The sequence below is a fragment of the Astatotilapia calliptera genome, chromosome 5 (genome assembly GCF_900246225.1).
Source record: "Astatotilapia calliptera chromosome 5, fAstCal1.2, whole genome shotgun sequence".
NCBI lineage: Eukaryota > Metazoa > Chordata > Actinopteri > Cichliformes > Cichlidae > Astatotilapia > Astatotilapia calliptera.
Window position 1 is genome coordinate 28,837,263 of NC_039306.1, and position 16,057 is coordinate 28,853,319.

Here is a 16,057-nt window from a genome sequence, read left to right on the forward strand (position 1 = left end):
CATCTGTGTGCGAAGGGTTCAAGCAGACCCCCATGTGTTTGCTCAGGTCGCCTGATTGCCTTTCCTTCCTCTTCTCTCTCCCACTAAAGACCCACTGTCCTTCCTCTCACTCCAATCACCCTGGCCGAGGCAGAGAGAGAGAGGGCTACTCCGACAGACGCGGGGAGCAAGAGCAGCTCCTGCTGAACTGAACTCATGACTCAGTATTTTTCACATGCAAATTCATCAAGAATTTGGCTGTTAGAGATTTTTTTTTTAAAGTAAAGAAGAAGAAGACCTTGCATGTATTACTTGGTTAAATTAGGTGTGAATTAGGGTTTGCATTTGTGTGAGAGCATGTGGGTCTGTGCATATGTATGACTGTATGACTTGGGAGCCCTTGGTTGGAGCCTGCTGTCTGGGTACAATGGTCCAGCCCGGGGCTTTAACTCCACAAAGAGGCCTTTTCTTAACAACGAGCCATCACAGATAGAGGAGGAGCCTGACCAAAGCATTACCACGCTTAAGGGATCACAGAGCTTCCCTTGATACATCTGATATCACTTATGATTTTAATAATCAAGTAGTCTTCATTAAAAGGACCGTTCAGGCCATAATGTCTGTCTGTGTGCACATTACTGTGAAAACACTTCAGACACATGATGTGTTCTATCAAAGAGGTACATTATCAAACCTTAAACAAACAGAATCACAATGAGAAATCCACCAACATAGCAGGAGTAGTTTAAAAACAAACTGGGCTCAGGTATAGAAGTTGGGTTTTTTTAAAGGCAAGGAGTGGTCACGCTGTTTTTCTTCTCTTTACTGCCCTTTGTCAGTTGGAATGTGTGCAGCGTATAAGGATAGAGACAGATCTTACCTCAGTATTAAACTTTATTTCCTTTTCTGTGTGAGATGGAAAAATGATAAAAACGTACAGCTCAGGGACTTTTTCATCTAAGACAGGTCAGTGTTTTCTTTACATAATAACCACAAAATTAAAATCAGACGTTTTCCTTGTGTTGGACAAAAGCTTAAAGAGTGAAAATAAATTATCGTAGCAATAATTATAACAATATAACAACAATAATAGCAATTAAGCATTTATAAACACTCTATTTACTGCGGTTTTTTTGTTTGTTTGTTTGCTTTGTTTTCATAAAACTCTGTTATCAAAAACAGGTGGTGTGTACAATCCAGCATGTTAGAGGGGCACTGGTTTTGGGGTGTACTGTTGGTTGGATCTGACTGGTCAGGAACAGGGGCGCATGACTTCTGCGGCAGTCTGTTTAGCCAGTCTGAAGACTTCCAGCACTGAGGAGCAGTCGTGAACGACAGCCTGGGGATGGACAGGGCGCGTGTGTCTCAGTATATAATGAGATGGTCGTGAGGTGAAAACAGCGGTTCTTTTTAAGCCCTCTCATGAGTTTCCTGTTGCAGGATCAAGGAGAGGTGGGTACCAAAGTGACTTAGTAAAAAATAAGCAAAAAAAGAATGACAAACATCTCCAATCCTGCTATCCCCTGTCACCCAAGGACTAACGAACCCCTCCTCACATTAGCTCTTTACAGAGTCCACTTAAGTCTCGCTCTCCGCAGCGGCTCATCAGTGAAGTCAGCCGTGACGCAGCCATAAGTCATCAAGTCCGACTGAAAGTCTTTTCCCTACAACCACTGTACACGAAACAAGGCTGCTCAGCTGTCGTGACTCGGGAGGCCATTTAGTGTTTATGGCGATGTGATGACTCCTACAGGCGAGGGGGGCTCTGGGTCTGAAAAGGCCTCAGTGAGGCTCAGCCCAGACCGGCGAGCGATTGGAGTGGTGGGGGTGACCGAATGAAGGGTGAATGGGCGTGGGCGTTGGCAGCATGTGTCCCGAGTGGCTGAAGGGGGGCAGGTGACCCATGTGGGTCATGTGACTGGCGAGGCCAGGCGCACCACCAAAGGGAGAGGCCTTGTCCTGCATGCATTTGGAGAGCTCGTCAAAGCCGTCCCCTGATCGTTTGTTCCTCTTGGACTTGCTGGACATCTTGCGGTTGCGTGTCTGGATGCCTTCTTTCTTCATGGTCAGAGGTCTGTTGACCTGTGAAGAGCAGAAGAGCGGCACATTAGCTCAGGCGTGGCGAACAAAAGCACCACTGACAGTGTGAATACAGCATTGTAGACATTTAGGTTTAGGTTACTGTCACAGCTCCTTTACAGCCTCTTTATTTTAAATCTTAGCAGAAATATGTCACATGTTGCATGTTTACTGTTTTTTTACTAAACCAATAGCCTTTTATGAATAACCTCAGCGTTATTCATAAAAGGCTATAAATAATGAGCAGCTGTTTTGCATATATAGCTCCATTATAAAGCGAGTCAGGGGCGTGTGGGTTTTTTTAATCTTTTGTTTAATTGTCCAAACCAAACAGAACCATTAATGAATACACCGGGATGAGGACCAGGCTGGGCTCTGAAAGGAGCAGCCAGCAGACAAATCCTCATCAGTGTAACCGACGCCGTTACACTGAATGACAGTCCCACCCGGCAGCCTCTCTGGGGAGTAACGCCCCCCATTGAAACAACGATGGTTTAATAAAAAAGCCGCCCGGTGGGTTCTGCTCGACAGTGTGAGCAGGCTTTGCCTCCCCACTCTCACTTTCTGTGCTCCTAAATCGATACGAGCTGTCCGCCCACTTAACCAGTTAAGGACCAGCAGCCCTCCCCTCCTCCTTCCATTCCAAACCCCACACTCATTTTTCTCCCCCCCCCTCCCGAAGCTACTTACATTGTGCAGTTTAAAGTAAAGGCCGCAGGCGTTGCACACCGGATCTCCGTTCCCGTTGCGCCTCCAAAGGGTGGTGGTGGTGGTCTGGCAGTTTGCACAGCAGGTGCCTGCACGTCTAGCAGCGGACTGAAGGAAGCAGGAAAAATGCATCATAAATACTAAACTCGGTCACTTGTGGAAGGGAGGTCAGCGCAGGCGCATCACAGTAGATTTCGTCTGAACCATTAGCAGCAGCAGAAGCATCATTTAGATTAAAATAAAGCCGTAACACTGATACCTTATCCCAGAAAATGTGCGACACGACGGGAAAGTTAACGGGAGGTTTTTCTTAAACTTCTTAAACGGCGGCACGTGAGGTCCCATCTCTGACCGCACAAATATGTGCAGACAAACATCAAAAGAAGCGACACACAGACTGGAGAAATTACTTAACTTCTCTATTGAATCAATTGCATGTATGTCGCCCGCTACAACTATGATCAAATTTTGTAATTTGTGCAATAAGACATGGAGCCATTTTTTTTCTTTCTCCCCCCCCCTGCAGACGTCTCTCACGCTACTCTACAGGCCCGCTAGTAATTTTATTTAATGATAAGTATCCTATTAATGGAGGTCCTGCGTAAACTCTGCATTTTATCACGATCCAAGAAAAAAAAATGGGCTGCGAGTCGTGTGAGACACGGTGTCCTGTCTGACAATATGCCGCCGTGCCCATTACGGATCGATTTTCCACACATAATAAAAAGCATTAGCTTCACATGCAAGGAGCCTCCGGTTCCGTGCCGTGCGTGCAGCATCCAGGTTAGTCTTTTAATTCATTTCAGGTGGAGTCGTTGCTGTTTACCTGGCGAGTAGCAGCAGCAACAACAACCCAGGTCATTTTCATATGAGGTAAAATATAAATGCATCATAATTTAAATTTAAAAAATGCAAAGCGACTGTGCGTTAAGCCTAGCACTGCCCACCGATAATGACAAACAAGAGAACAACATAAATCCATTTATTTTCCAGTCCCCGCCCCTCGCGGTCTGTCTCTTCACACATAAGCGGTTCCTCCAGTGTTGTGATAATCTCTTTATAGTATATGTCAGTCTAGCCATAGAGAATGCAGAGCGCTGGTTGAAGGCGGAAACAGCCGGGAGCCTGACTTCCTTATCTGGGCCGGCCAGATATCCGGATAGGAAACAACTGGATGCCCCTTTGAACACAACTCTGAAAAACACTTGAGCTGAAAATGCAAAAGCTACAGCCACATGGGCCGACCCAGTGGAAAATGTAATGGACTTTTTTTCTCTTTTACGAATAGGAACGACGTGGAAATCGTCAAGGAACAACACGAAAAACGATCATTTCAAAAACGAGTTTTAGTATTTCAGGAAAAAAAAATGCGGTGGAATTTTTCGAATTTAGCAGAAAGTGTTAATGAAGACCATCAGAGCCATCATAATGAGGTTGTGTGAACGAAGTCAAAGGTTACGCAGCTCAAAACAATTTATTAGTTTAGACCTTATTTTTTTAATACCTTAATTAATATAAATCGGCACATTATTATTATTAGTATTATTATTAGTATTAGTATTATTATGCAATTTGATTACAAATTATATCTATAAAATATTTTAACAAAATATATATAAAGCATACTAGATAGATAGATAGATAGATAGATAGATAGATAGATAGATAGATAGATAGCCCCGTTTTTAGCAGGTTTATTGTGAATAAAGACTGAGCAGCTCTGCAACATGGCACAGCCACCACAGGATTCCTCTCTGTCATTGCTGCCTTTCATTTACTCAAGCATGGTGTTAACTAAAGCAGCATGGGCATTGGTATCAGTAACAGTATCAGAAGTACCAGCAATAATGATAGCAGGAACAATGGCAATAGTAGCAGTATTGTAACAGGCCATGAAGGCGGATCATCGGGGGGTGAGAGGGACAAACAATTCCAGGAAGATCATAGGGAAAATATAACTTTCCTGGAATTGTGCTGCCGGCATCTGCTTTGTGCTCATATTTGGGTGCCTTCTCTCAGAGTGAGGGGATGGAGCGAGATGTAGGACTCACCAGTCTCCGTTTGGGCTTGATAAGTGGTCGGTTCTGGCCGTTCATCTTGTGGTACAGTCCGCAGGCGTTGCACAGGTAGTGGCCGGTACCGTCCCGCCGCCACAGCGGGGTGGACGTAGCACCACAGTTTACACATTCACGGCCCTCTGCATATAGTTCAAGAGGAGGAGACAAAAGGAAATTTTATATAATTAAAAAGTTCCCCCCTCTTTGTGGAGCAGCATATAGCAGCTGTGTAGCACAACCTGGTCAGGTAGTTATAGTAGAGTGGTGCATGACCTCAGATGGCCTTGTAATATGAAGTCAAAAATTGGGGTAGTGACAAACATCCATATCAGTGTGCAGGTGTACCAAGTGTGCACGGCTGCCCAGGACACAGACACCTCTATGTAAATTGATCTGGAGTGGGGAGGCCACAGACAGCCAGAACATGTCCAGAGGTGTCCAACAAGAAGAGTGAGACACACCATCAAATTAAGCCTACATTATTGATCAGCTTAGTGGGCACCCACGAGAGGAAAGTAAGTGTGTGTAGGTGGTATTAAATGTGTCGGAAAGTGTTTGATGAGAAGCTTGCGTGCTGGTTGGTGTCAGAAACAGCAGTGAGACAGCATTGTATCAGCACAAGTTGTAATATAGTTTCTATCATTCTTGGTGACTGGATCAATAGTCAGTGTCCTGTGTGTGCGCATTCTCTTCTGTACAAGCTGCTTAAAGAAAAACTATTCCCACAAGTTTTTCTTCCCCCGTTCAGGTTTGACTTCAAACAGCCTGTTGCTAAACCAAAGCTCATTTAATTCAGGTGTTCCCCTCTCCCTAGAGCATCACCTCATTATTTCTGTTATAATGCCAGCGACACCCAAAGTCCCACCCTTGCACCACAATAGGACCTGACCTGAGCAAAAAGGAAAAAAAAGGCTAGGTTCCTTTTGAAATGCATTTCTTGTGTTTTCGTACCTCCCTTCTCTTCCCCTTAAAGAATTTCACAAGTCAAGCGACCACACACAAGCAGTCTCATTAATATGTTTTACATATTCGCCCACAATGACTTACAACTTTTTGCCTTGCACAATGCTCAGTGTTGAAATACGAAAAACAAATGGGAAGGCGAAACAGCTCCGTGCATAAGGTGAGCTGCACGAGGGGAAGGAGCTGTGGGTTTGAGGGCCAGTTCAACAGGAAGCCGTACCGTGAGGTATTCGTGCTGACAGAGAAAATGTCATTGTGGCATTTTGTCCAACAATCAATCACAATTACTGGCACTGGACATTGACTTTGATAGATAAGAGCCTTTTTTTTCTTTTTCTAACGTCGTGGCAGATATGTTTGTGTTGCTGATTCAGGCACAGTCTGGTCAGGCTCTTTTAAATGTCACAGTATAACATTTCTCCACCACAACAGCTCATATTCGCTCAGTATTATCAGGCACCGAGCATTCCCCAGGTGTGTTAAAAAGCACGGCGACAAAGGATGACAATGCAGATAATTGCAAAGCTACATTTGGAACAATTTGTTAACACACTGCATTTTTTGTTATTTCACGTCCATTCTTTCTTTTGTCCAGTAACTCAGTGCACCACAGCTGGAACAATGTAGGGAAATTACACACTCATTAAGCAGGCTGAGTTGTTTTTTCAAATGTCTGCCCATTAGTGTCAGGCATAAAGTCTAAGTATCCCCCCTTAAATTTGACTCCCAGCACATGCAGCATATTGAATCAAAATCCTGTCCAGACAGTCAGAAAATATGCTGCTTTATTATGAACATTTTAATGTCTTTAAATTTAAGGGGAAATGGGAAACTGCTTGAGTCCTTTTTTAAAAATCCATGGTTGCTCATTGCACCAGAATGCACTCTCATCTTCACGGAGAATCAGATCTGCTGTGAACTTGCTCGCCCCTCCACTTCATGTCAGCACAGCGGGCCAAGGCCGTGCTTAAAAACACAAACAGCAGGGCTCTGTCGCCTGTGCTTTGTTAGTGCTGGGGAGAGCGGTGGGCGGGGTGGAGGTCGTGATTTGTTCACTTGGAGGTATACAGGATATGGCAGGAGCCAGGGCGTCGTGACTCCCTCGTTTTTTAAGCGCAATAAAGGCCACGTTTAAAAGAAAACAAGCCTGTGGCACGAACATGTACCTGCCTGAGCACCGTTGATGGTGTGGCGTCTGAATGTAAAGTTAGTGTGTAAAAAAATGTCAGTGTTGGACTTTTTTCTCTCTGCTCAAAAAGCGGCTAAATTATTTCACTTATTTTTAAAAACATATACTTAACCAGTTTATATGCATCGTTTAGTTGTTATTTATATGTAAAAACATATACATATGAATAACCAGTCAGTCCCAAAAATTATATAATCCCACTTTCGTTCTCTATTTTTTGCCTATTCGCCTCGATTACACTGACATTTTAAGAGAATGAATCACACAAGTATGAAAAAAAGTGTAATGGGTGAAATAAGGCTTGACAGTGTCCGATGTGGAAATTATCGCTCTTTTTTCCGTATAAGCAACTCACTGGAGCAACAAGTCTGAGCCACGAAGTTTACATAATACAAGCATTAAGAAATTGATAAATGTAATTACACCTGTGAATAAATGAAAGAGAAAATAAAAGAATAAAATGATGCTCGCACCATAGTGGAAATACTAATATCACCTTTACGTGGAGACCAATGAAATATTCATCAACCGATGATTGGTTGTGTAAACTAACCTATATTGCGCAACGCTTCACCGCTCAGCTGAATAAACCATAACCATTTAATTAGGCCTTATCGATTTGATCTGCCATCTGATGAGAAAAAGGGGGGAGGGGGGCTCAAAACACACGTGAGACTCACCTGAGCTCGATCTGGCTTTGCTTTTGCATTTGGGCGTAAAGCTGGACGAGGACCCGCCGAGCAGGCTGCCGGGATGGAAGAGACTGCCGCCGTATTCGTGGGGTGTAGAGAGAGAGTAGGCCGGGTAGGTTGGGATAGGGTGATGCGTGGCTGGGGCCTGGCTGTTCATCGAGGCCAGGCCGCTGCGGAGCGGACTGCAGCTCTCCATTTTCATGCCGTCCGTCAGCGGCACTTGGTACTTTATCGACTCTTTCTCATCCATCCTGGTTGAGGTGGAGGTCGGAGAGGTAGGGCCGGGGTCCGGGGACACGTCTTTTGGAGGGGTAGGGGGGAAACTGTACAAGTGCGGGCTGGAATGCGACGCTGGAGTGAGCGAAGACACCGGAGCGGTGCCGGTGCTGCTACTACAGGGGTAGCCGGAGCCGGCGGGGTGAAGGCCGGGTTTGCTGAAGTGGCTGACCGCCCATGCGTTGTGGTGGTGTGCAGCAGACAGAGCTGCTTTACCGGGGTCCAGCCAGGGAATACCGGGGCTGTGGATGAGGTGTGGCCGGCAGACCTGGTTCCCAGTGAGGCGAGCTGAAAACCATAACAGTCTATTTAATATGGCTGTATTCTGCTTTAATTTCTCAGTAATTCACAAGTCTTATCATTAGTTTACAACTCAGTTAAAAAAAATCTTACCTGTTAAATTCCCTGAATTTCTCAAATCCGACATTTAGCTCCAGATGTAGATAAAATATTCGTAGTTGATTTTAAATAATAGATTTATTTTTTTTTAATCGAAATTAAGTAACCTCTCTACAAATAGTTTCCATTAAATGAAAGCAGCCGATATAGCATTATGAAAGCCTACAAAAGTGTTAAATAAACAGCGCTCCTTGTCTGGGCATTATCTTTTCGTCCGCAGCAGCTCTCGGACTAAAGGTTGTTATTAGTAAATTTGCGCTTTTTATTTTATATCCGGGAAGTGCCTCTCTCCCTCCAGAAACTCCTGCCCCAACAGAGAGGGGTTAAGTGACATACTTCCCTTTCCTCTTGCTGTCATTTGTTAGAAATTCCTTTTATGTTGGTGAATTGACCCAGGAAAGTCAAGAAGGACTTTTTCTAACTAATTGCTGCAGAGGCTTTTGTTGTTAGGCTGGCAATAAGCTTTTTTACACACAAAAATCATTAGCCTTTAATATCACACACACACACACATTAAAATTATGGTATTATACGACTCTTTTAAAACATGGATCTATAAATGGATTTTTTTAAATACAATTTTATTTATATTGTATTTTCAGACATCTTATCTTATCTGGCCTCACACTTGGTGATCGTAAACTTGAGCGCATCTTACCGTGTGCTTGGCTGTAGGTGACCCTTGCTCGGGAGTTGGTGTAGTAGGGGTTCCCTTGAGAGTCCAAGTGGTTCAGAAACATATCAACCTCGTCCTGCGGCAGTAAAGGCGCCATGGGCTCCATGTAGTTGTGGCTCAGGCTGTGGTGGTGAGAGTCCGGGTGCTGACCGTTCAGCACAGCATGATGGTGCGCCATCCACCGAGACTGATCTGCCGCTGCGACCTCCATGTCTGAGCTGACAGTCTCTATTTTTTCCCCTCTCCCCTTGAATGCCTCTCTGTTTAGGCTTTATTTGCCTCCAAGTGGAAGTCGATTCCTCCTTAAAATATAGTTCCTGAACTGTGATTTACAGCAGAAATAGAATCCTTAAATAACTCGCTCTCCCTTCTTCTCCTCTGGGATACCTGCAAAGAGACGAAAGCAACATATTAGTTTAACGACACGTCTCTCCTTCCATGCAAAATCGAAGCACCCTTCGTTTTTTATCTAATTATAGCGGGTGACACGTAAAGTAAACTTTGCACAATTTAGGGTTCCTGCCATTACAAGTCGGAAAAAACAAGACATCGCTGTCTCCAAGTCGAAGCAACGCATCCTGTATCCGCATAAAGAAAACACTTAAATGTCTCCTCTGGATACCTGTTGCAGTTGTGATCAGCTGATGGTATACAGAGCCCTGGATGTGTAAACCTCTTGATCCTTGCAGTGCTCAGGCGCATTAATGAGATGTGGGGCAGACTGATGCGGCTGGCGCCAGTAAATTCCCATATCAAGCCATGGGGGGCGGGGCGTCGGTCCGGACCAATCATAGCGGGCACTGCCGCAATTGGCTAAATGCGTCCCTGCTCTCCTTCTTTCAATTTTCATTTTCCTGCACCGAAAAACTAAAAGACTTATCAATCAGCAGTGTAATTTCTCGGGGATCTTTTTTTTCGCTCATGAAGCTCAAACGAAATGAGCAATCGACCTCTGATAATCTGCCTTTTTAGCGACGGGCTGAAGACAGAGCCTAACAATGTGTGAAATTTACACCTTAATATATATGGCCCAGTGTTAGCTTTTTACAACGTACCCATGCAGGCGTAGCTCCCCTTGGTCTCTATAAACCCATTTACAAAATATTGTTAAACCTTTCGTTTTTTTAATACTCGTGGGTGATATTTAAAATTCGCACCCACTTGCGAATGTCTTTTGGTTTTATGCCACAGTTGACCGGTTAAAGCTGCATATCAATCCTTATTACTAGCAATAAGCGTAAGTATTTTGATTGTTGTCTTCCCCATGTAAATACAAAAAGCAATTTCAGCACCTCTTAAACCAACAGAGGAGGAGTCGATTTATGACCCCGAATTGCCCCCCTCCCATTGTTGGGAGCGCCTAATTGTCTTTAATTAGTAGCACGACATTCCTTTTGTGAAAACAGTGGTTTTTGTCTCGGGGGCAGAGCAATCAAAACATAGTTTGCATTTCTAATGACGCCCGTTGATAATTTGGCCAGACAAAAGGGGATAGGCGCAAGGCCTCACGTTGCACGTAGGGTACGAAAAGTCAGTGGGTGACAGTCAGAGCGTCTCCCGATGCGCTCATTCACAAACTGCCCACAAAAACAAAAATGAAACCTGGCGGGGTATTTAATCTTTAGACAAAAAGGGAAAAAATGCGTTTCTGTCCAATTATATTTTTTCTTGTATTTATTTCTTTGTTTATTGAAAGCGTGCGTAAAATGAGCAGCACATGCGCTGTTATTTGTGCGCAAGTAGATCTACGTGCACTGCCGCTGCGTTTGTGTGATTGACAAGGAGTAATTGGAAGGTGCCCTGAACAGACTGGCCGCCACGCCGACGCCGGGATCCAACGTCACAAAATCTAACTAGGAGCTGAGCAGTGTGGGTGGGGGCCTGCGGGGGGTTGCCGTGATGACACGGCACAGGTCATTTAGGCGATAATCACGTTTGATGTCATACCTGCGGTATAACTGCGCGCCTGTGTGTGTGTGTGTCAGTCATCAGTCATTAAATCTCGGGCATGTTGCCAGAGGCAGCGAGTTGATGAGCTCAGCCCTTTGAGCTTGTCAACTCCTAAAATCAACAAATTACAACATGTGTGGCAGCAGAGGGCCAGCGACTCCAATAACTGACATTCCAGTGGAAAAGAAGCCACAGTTGGCAGGTGGAGTGAAGTCTACCTTAATATGCTTATTAATTGTCAGTGACAAATATTGTGTTGTAATTTACACTGCATCAATCAACAATACTGCACCAATTACCCACAATTTAATGCCGCACAGTAATTGCTGTCACATGCTTGAACCCTAAGCAACAAGGACTCCCTCTGTTTGAGCGTCAGTGAGTATGCAGCAATGCTCTTGATCCTGTAGCCATCAGTGAAAGGACACTGCACACTGTGGCTCAGACTTGCCGGTCTGTGTTGCATTCTGGCTGTGTTAACCACTGGGAGAGTGAATCAGGCTCAGGATAGCTGCTGTAGTATTCCCATTGTTGTTTGCATGTTTGCCAAATGGATTACTCAGCAGGATTTACCCCCTCTGTAATTTATACCTTCATTAATCCCATTTGTATCTTTGCTGGAACAAAAAGATGGGAGAGGGTGATGGAGGGTTAGTGGGAGAGGACGGGGGGTGGGGGAGTTGCTGTTGCCTTTTTCCCTCTGTCTTTCTCAAGGACACAGCAGTATTGTTTCACCCGGCGATGCCATCCAAAGAGCGGAGAACGCGTCCCCTCGCACAACGCCTCCTGAGCTGGGCGAGAACTGTGTGCAACAACTGTATCACCGTGCAGCCACAGTGGCTAATGAACAACAAGATTATCATTCCGATCCATGCTGTTATTAAATGGGATTGGCTTTATCTACCTGTTTGTTCCCATTGGGCACGGTCATCCATCATTATCCAGTGTAGGTGTGTGACTGTGTGCCCAACTCTGTGTGTGTGTGTGTGTGTGTGTGTGTGTGTGTGTGTGTGTGTGTGTGTGTGTGTGTGTGTGTGTGTGTGTGTGTGTGTGTTTTGGGGGGATGGGGGTGTGAAGAGCCACTGTGGGGCTTGTGAAGATAAGCAGAGCCAGAGAGAAGAGAATGACAGAAACCAGCTGAAGCATTATTGTCCCCTTTACTCACGGCTAATTAGATCGAGCCAGGGCACTGGGTGGGTGGGGGGCTTTATAGACACAAGCACCCACCATATAACTGCTGAGAGAGGGAGCCTAAGAGCAGCACAGTCTCCCATTTAAGTCATTTTTGAATCAAAAATAATGACATTTCAGAAAAAGCGGGTATGACATTAACATGGACTGCACACACTCAACAAAAAGTGATTACGGACCGCAAGGTGAACCTAGTTTTACAGTCAAAACCACTTATTGGAGCTATAAATACAAAAACAAAAAAACACATTTGGACCTCTTACCATGTTTACTCACAACTCCATCTTCATGCCACTGTTCTTTGCTGTAATCATTTCAATTCAATTCACAGCTTTATTTAGACAGCCCCAAATCTTAACAACAGTTGCCTTTATATTGTAAGGGAGAGACCCCGTGGTAACGCAGAGCCTCCATGAGCAAACACTTGGTGACAGTGGGAAGGAAAAAACCCCTTTGTATAGTCACACACAATCACGCCATGCCTCTTAAATCATGCACACATAAAGCAGACCCAGCAGCACAGGTAAGAGAGGGTGGAAGAAAAAGAAAGGCACTCCTGCGTGCCTGCGGAGACGCACCAGCCCTCCCCCTGTCTCAGCTCCGCCAGTGTAGTGATGTGATTGTTCCTTCTACTGATCAAAGAGGGTTACTCGAGTCATTATGCGTTTTAAAGCGTGACAATTGAATACCTTTGTCGTCACTAATATCTCGCTGATGATACACTAAACAATTTAGTTTCTTTTTTCTTTTCCTTTTTCGGGGCCAGAACACCCTTCCCACGGCAACACGAAAAGTGAGCCACGTTAAAAAGGATTTATTTATTTATTTATTTTAAGAAGCTATGGCACACATACATCCGTTTTGTTAACCCGGACTTAATCTTGAACTTTTTTGGTCGATCATTCGGGAAAAACAAGCGGTGCTGTAGAAATTAAAAGAAAAACAGCGCGCTTGCAGTGAATATGAATAATAATGACGAATAATAATATGAGTAATGAATGATAAAATACATTACAACGTATGACTGCATCAAACATATAATATCACTCTACCGCTTTAGAGATGTTGCGGAGGGTTATATTTGGCCTAATATCCAAATATCTGTGACAGTGGGGATGTATAATTATAAATAAAGAGTTCATAAAGAGTGCACGTGCGATCAGTGTACTTTATTCCTCGATAGCCATGAAAATAATGCACAAGCAACCGTTTTTCTTTTTTTATGCTGAGCCTGTAGCAATTATTATTACCAGTACCTTACTTTGAATAGCCTCACATATAATTACAAAATATCAAATAAAAATAAAATAAAATCATAAATAATATTTTAAAGTTCAGATAGTTTAAAAACGCAGTAATTGGCTTACCTCCACCAGTCTTGAACAGCAGACAAAGTCAAACCGGAGAAAGTGGAACCATCTGATTCACTGCGCAGCTTCGCGTCTTCTCTGCCCTCCCCTCCTTCTCCTCCTCCTCCAAAAATAAATGATAACAATAATAATAACGGTGCAAAATGAACGACCAAACCGAAGAGGTGTCCAGATCTGCCCCGTTTTTATGATGCTGTCGAGACTAAATGGAAAACCCGGTGGCCTGATGGTCGCTGCTCTGTGTGCTGTGTCGTCACGGAGCGGAGAGCGGTGAGTGTCTGCAGTATCCCCCCTCTATTCTCGCTCTGTCCAAACCTCTGTGAATATGAGCATTAAAAAAAATGAAGAAGAAAAAAAAAACTTGTGTGCCTGTGTGAGAGGCTGCGGGCACACAGCAGCGTAATGGCACGTCAGCCAGCAGCCTGTCTTCCGGGTCCTGGTTAAATACAAAAAACTGGCAGCGGTACCTGTCCCCGAGAGGTTCTCAACATACTTTAGGATAGCTTGTGTCTCACGTGCTTTTCAGCATTTCATCCTTTTGTTTTTAAAATGTATATCAACGTTCCTCGAGGTCACTGTGAGCTCTGCCCTGACAGACTGATGTGCTGCTTACCTGAGCCTGTGGATTTAATATATGGTCTACATACATGCAGGGAAATAAAGAACTTCGCTAGATGTTGGAGCCACCAAGGGAGCGAGCAGAGTCCCCGAACCCAACTTGTCCCAGCTGCATAATGCGCAGTCATTATGATTAATTTGGGGCTGAACCTGAGGCTTGTGACCGGGGGAGTGAACTTAGAAATTGCATAGCTGGGAAATGCACGGTGCTCTTTCTAAAGCTTTCCTTGCTCAATAATGAAAGTCTAAAAGCTACTTTTTAGTGATAATAAATGCTCTATCTTCTTTTCTTGTTGTTTTCTTTTCGCTTTTTGTAACAACTCGGATAGACCGAGAGCCTCGGTCCTAATTGACTTACTGAGATATTTGATTTGAGAGAACCCCCCCCCCCCCCCCCCCCCACCTCCCGCCCAAAACACTGAGTTAAACATGTTTAAAAAAGAAAGAAAAATACCCATCCCTCCCCCTCCACCCCGTTTTTTTTTATGTCTGTGTGTGTTTGGGGGGGGGGGGGGGGGCTTTATATCCCACACAGCAACAACAACTTTGTAAAACATGCAAAGCCTCTAAAATCTCTTGCACGCGACCTGGGCTCGTGCGTTGCGCCGAAGCCAGGCAGGTGCAAGGGGCGCGAGGACCTCTGCAACTCGGGGCCCGTGCTCCCCAGAGTGCGCGCACACACACATACACACATGGAACAAAAAGGGAAGAGAAAAGAAAAGAAAATGTGAAGTCTGACTGAATTGCTGAATTGGTAAACATTTGTTTTAATGTTTGGACTCGTCAGAGCATGGAGGCACGAATAATAGACGCCAATAGGCTAACATAAGCACTTTTTATACTTTCTCAGTATTATTTGGACTCTTAACAGTCTAAAAGTATAAGGTTTTGCGGTTTTGAAATAAAGCATTCTTTTTTGTTTTATTTGTTTTTAATATTTTAAATCTGAAAACTGTTGGCTTATTTTAGGTTATTTTAGCGAGTTGTTGTGGACTAAACAACGTTGTGTATTTTTATTAAGTTGATAATGCAAACCCAATAAATGTGAGTTCACATATGTGTCTTTTAACAACAGTTACAATTTATTCGGTAGTTGTTTTTTTATGTCTCTCAAATACATCATTATTATTACTTTTCCAATAAGTTGAATGTTTCAAATTCACTAAAACTTAATATTATAATAAATATTTAGCAATATTTAATAAATAGTATTTGTTTTGTTAATGCGTTTTCTGTGCGTTCTGCACATACTCCGTGTGTATGTGTGGGTGCGCGAGTGTGTGTGTGTGCACGGCTTTCGTCAGGGAGATATTATATGCACACTGCATTAGATGCCAGGGTCCTTCTCCTTCTGATTATTACCAGGGGTAATATTTCATCGGCACCGCGCAATCTTTGTTCTCTGTGAAGATAATAAATGGCCTAATCGTTATCAGCAAACTGCTGGGGGTGTCAGCACCGACCGAGGCTGGAAGCGGGGTCCAAAGTGCTGCTGAATAAATTGGTGTTCCTTATCTCTCACTCCCAGATTATCGCCGCCTTTTCAAACTTGCACAACAAATACATTCAATGCATCTAATGCATCATTTGTGGGTGGGGGGGGGGGGGGGGGATCCCGCAGGTTGATAGAGACAGAGCGCAGGGAATGAGACGTATTTACACGTTTTCCGCTGCAACTAATATAAGCTCTATTTGACATTAGAAGGAGTTTATTGGTCGGACCACTGGTGCACGCACTTTACATATCACCGCACTCCGTGATGCTATCTCTCTGATTAGCCTCATCCTTTTCTATGTGTTAGATTAATCTGTCTCTCCTCTTTCTTCTTCTTCTTCTTTTTTAAAATGCATCCCATCTTTTGGGAATTTATGATACAGCTTATTTTGGGATTTTACTAAATGAGGCAATA

General features: G+C 44.0%; 1 protein-coding gene across 4 annotated transcripts; it reads right to left on the minus strand.

Moving 5' to 3' along the window:
* Window positions 1-839: 839 nt before the first annotated feature.
* Window positions 840-14,230, minus strand: gata2a (GATA binding protein 2a). Of its 4 annotated transcripts, none has more exons than XM_026168725.1 (6): window positions 13,527-14,230; window positions 9,001-9,405; window positions 7,656-8,231; window positions 4,818-4,975; window positions 2,749-2,874; window positions 840-2,061 (listed from the first exon to the last, which is right to left on the minus strand). In XM_026168725.1, exons 2-6 carry the CDS (start codon window positions 9,227-9,229, stop codon window positions 1,762-1,764), a joined length of 1,389 nt encoding a protein of 462 aa, XP_026024510.1. In that variant the 5' UTR covers window positions 9,230-9,405; window positions 13,527-14,230; the 3' UTR covers window positions 840-1,761. The 4 variants fall into 4 exon arrangements, with proteins under 4 accessions (XP_026024510.1, XP_026024511.1, XP_026024508.1 ...); XM_026168726.1 differs by lacking the exon at window positions 13,527-14,230 and adding an exon at window positions 9,641-9,743 and having other exon boundaries at window positions 4,818-4,963; XM_026168723.1 differs by lacking the exon at window positions 13,527-14,230 and adding an exon at window positions 9,641-9,743.
* Window positions 14,231-16,057: the final 1,827 nt, after the last annotated feature.

Excerpts from the sequence above, each read along its gene's own strand:
- gata2a (XM_026168725.1), bottom strand. The coding sequence starts at position 9,229 with ATGGAGGTCGCAGCGGCAGATCAGTCTCGGTGGATGGCGCACCATCAT. Across the intron at positions 4,976-7,655 it reads CAAAGCCAGATCGAGCTCAG|AACTATATGCAGAGGGCCGT; the intron begins GTGAGTCTCACG and ends CTCCTCCTCTTG. Across the intron at positions 2,875-4,817 it reads TCAAGCCCAAACGGAGACTG|TCCGCTGCTAGACGTGCAGG; the intron begins GTGAGTCCTACA and ends TGCTTCCTTCAG.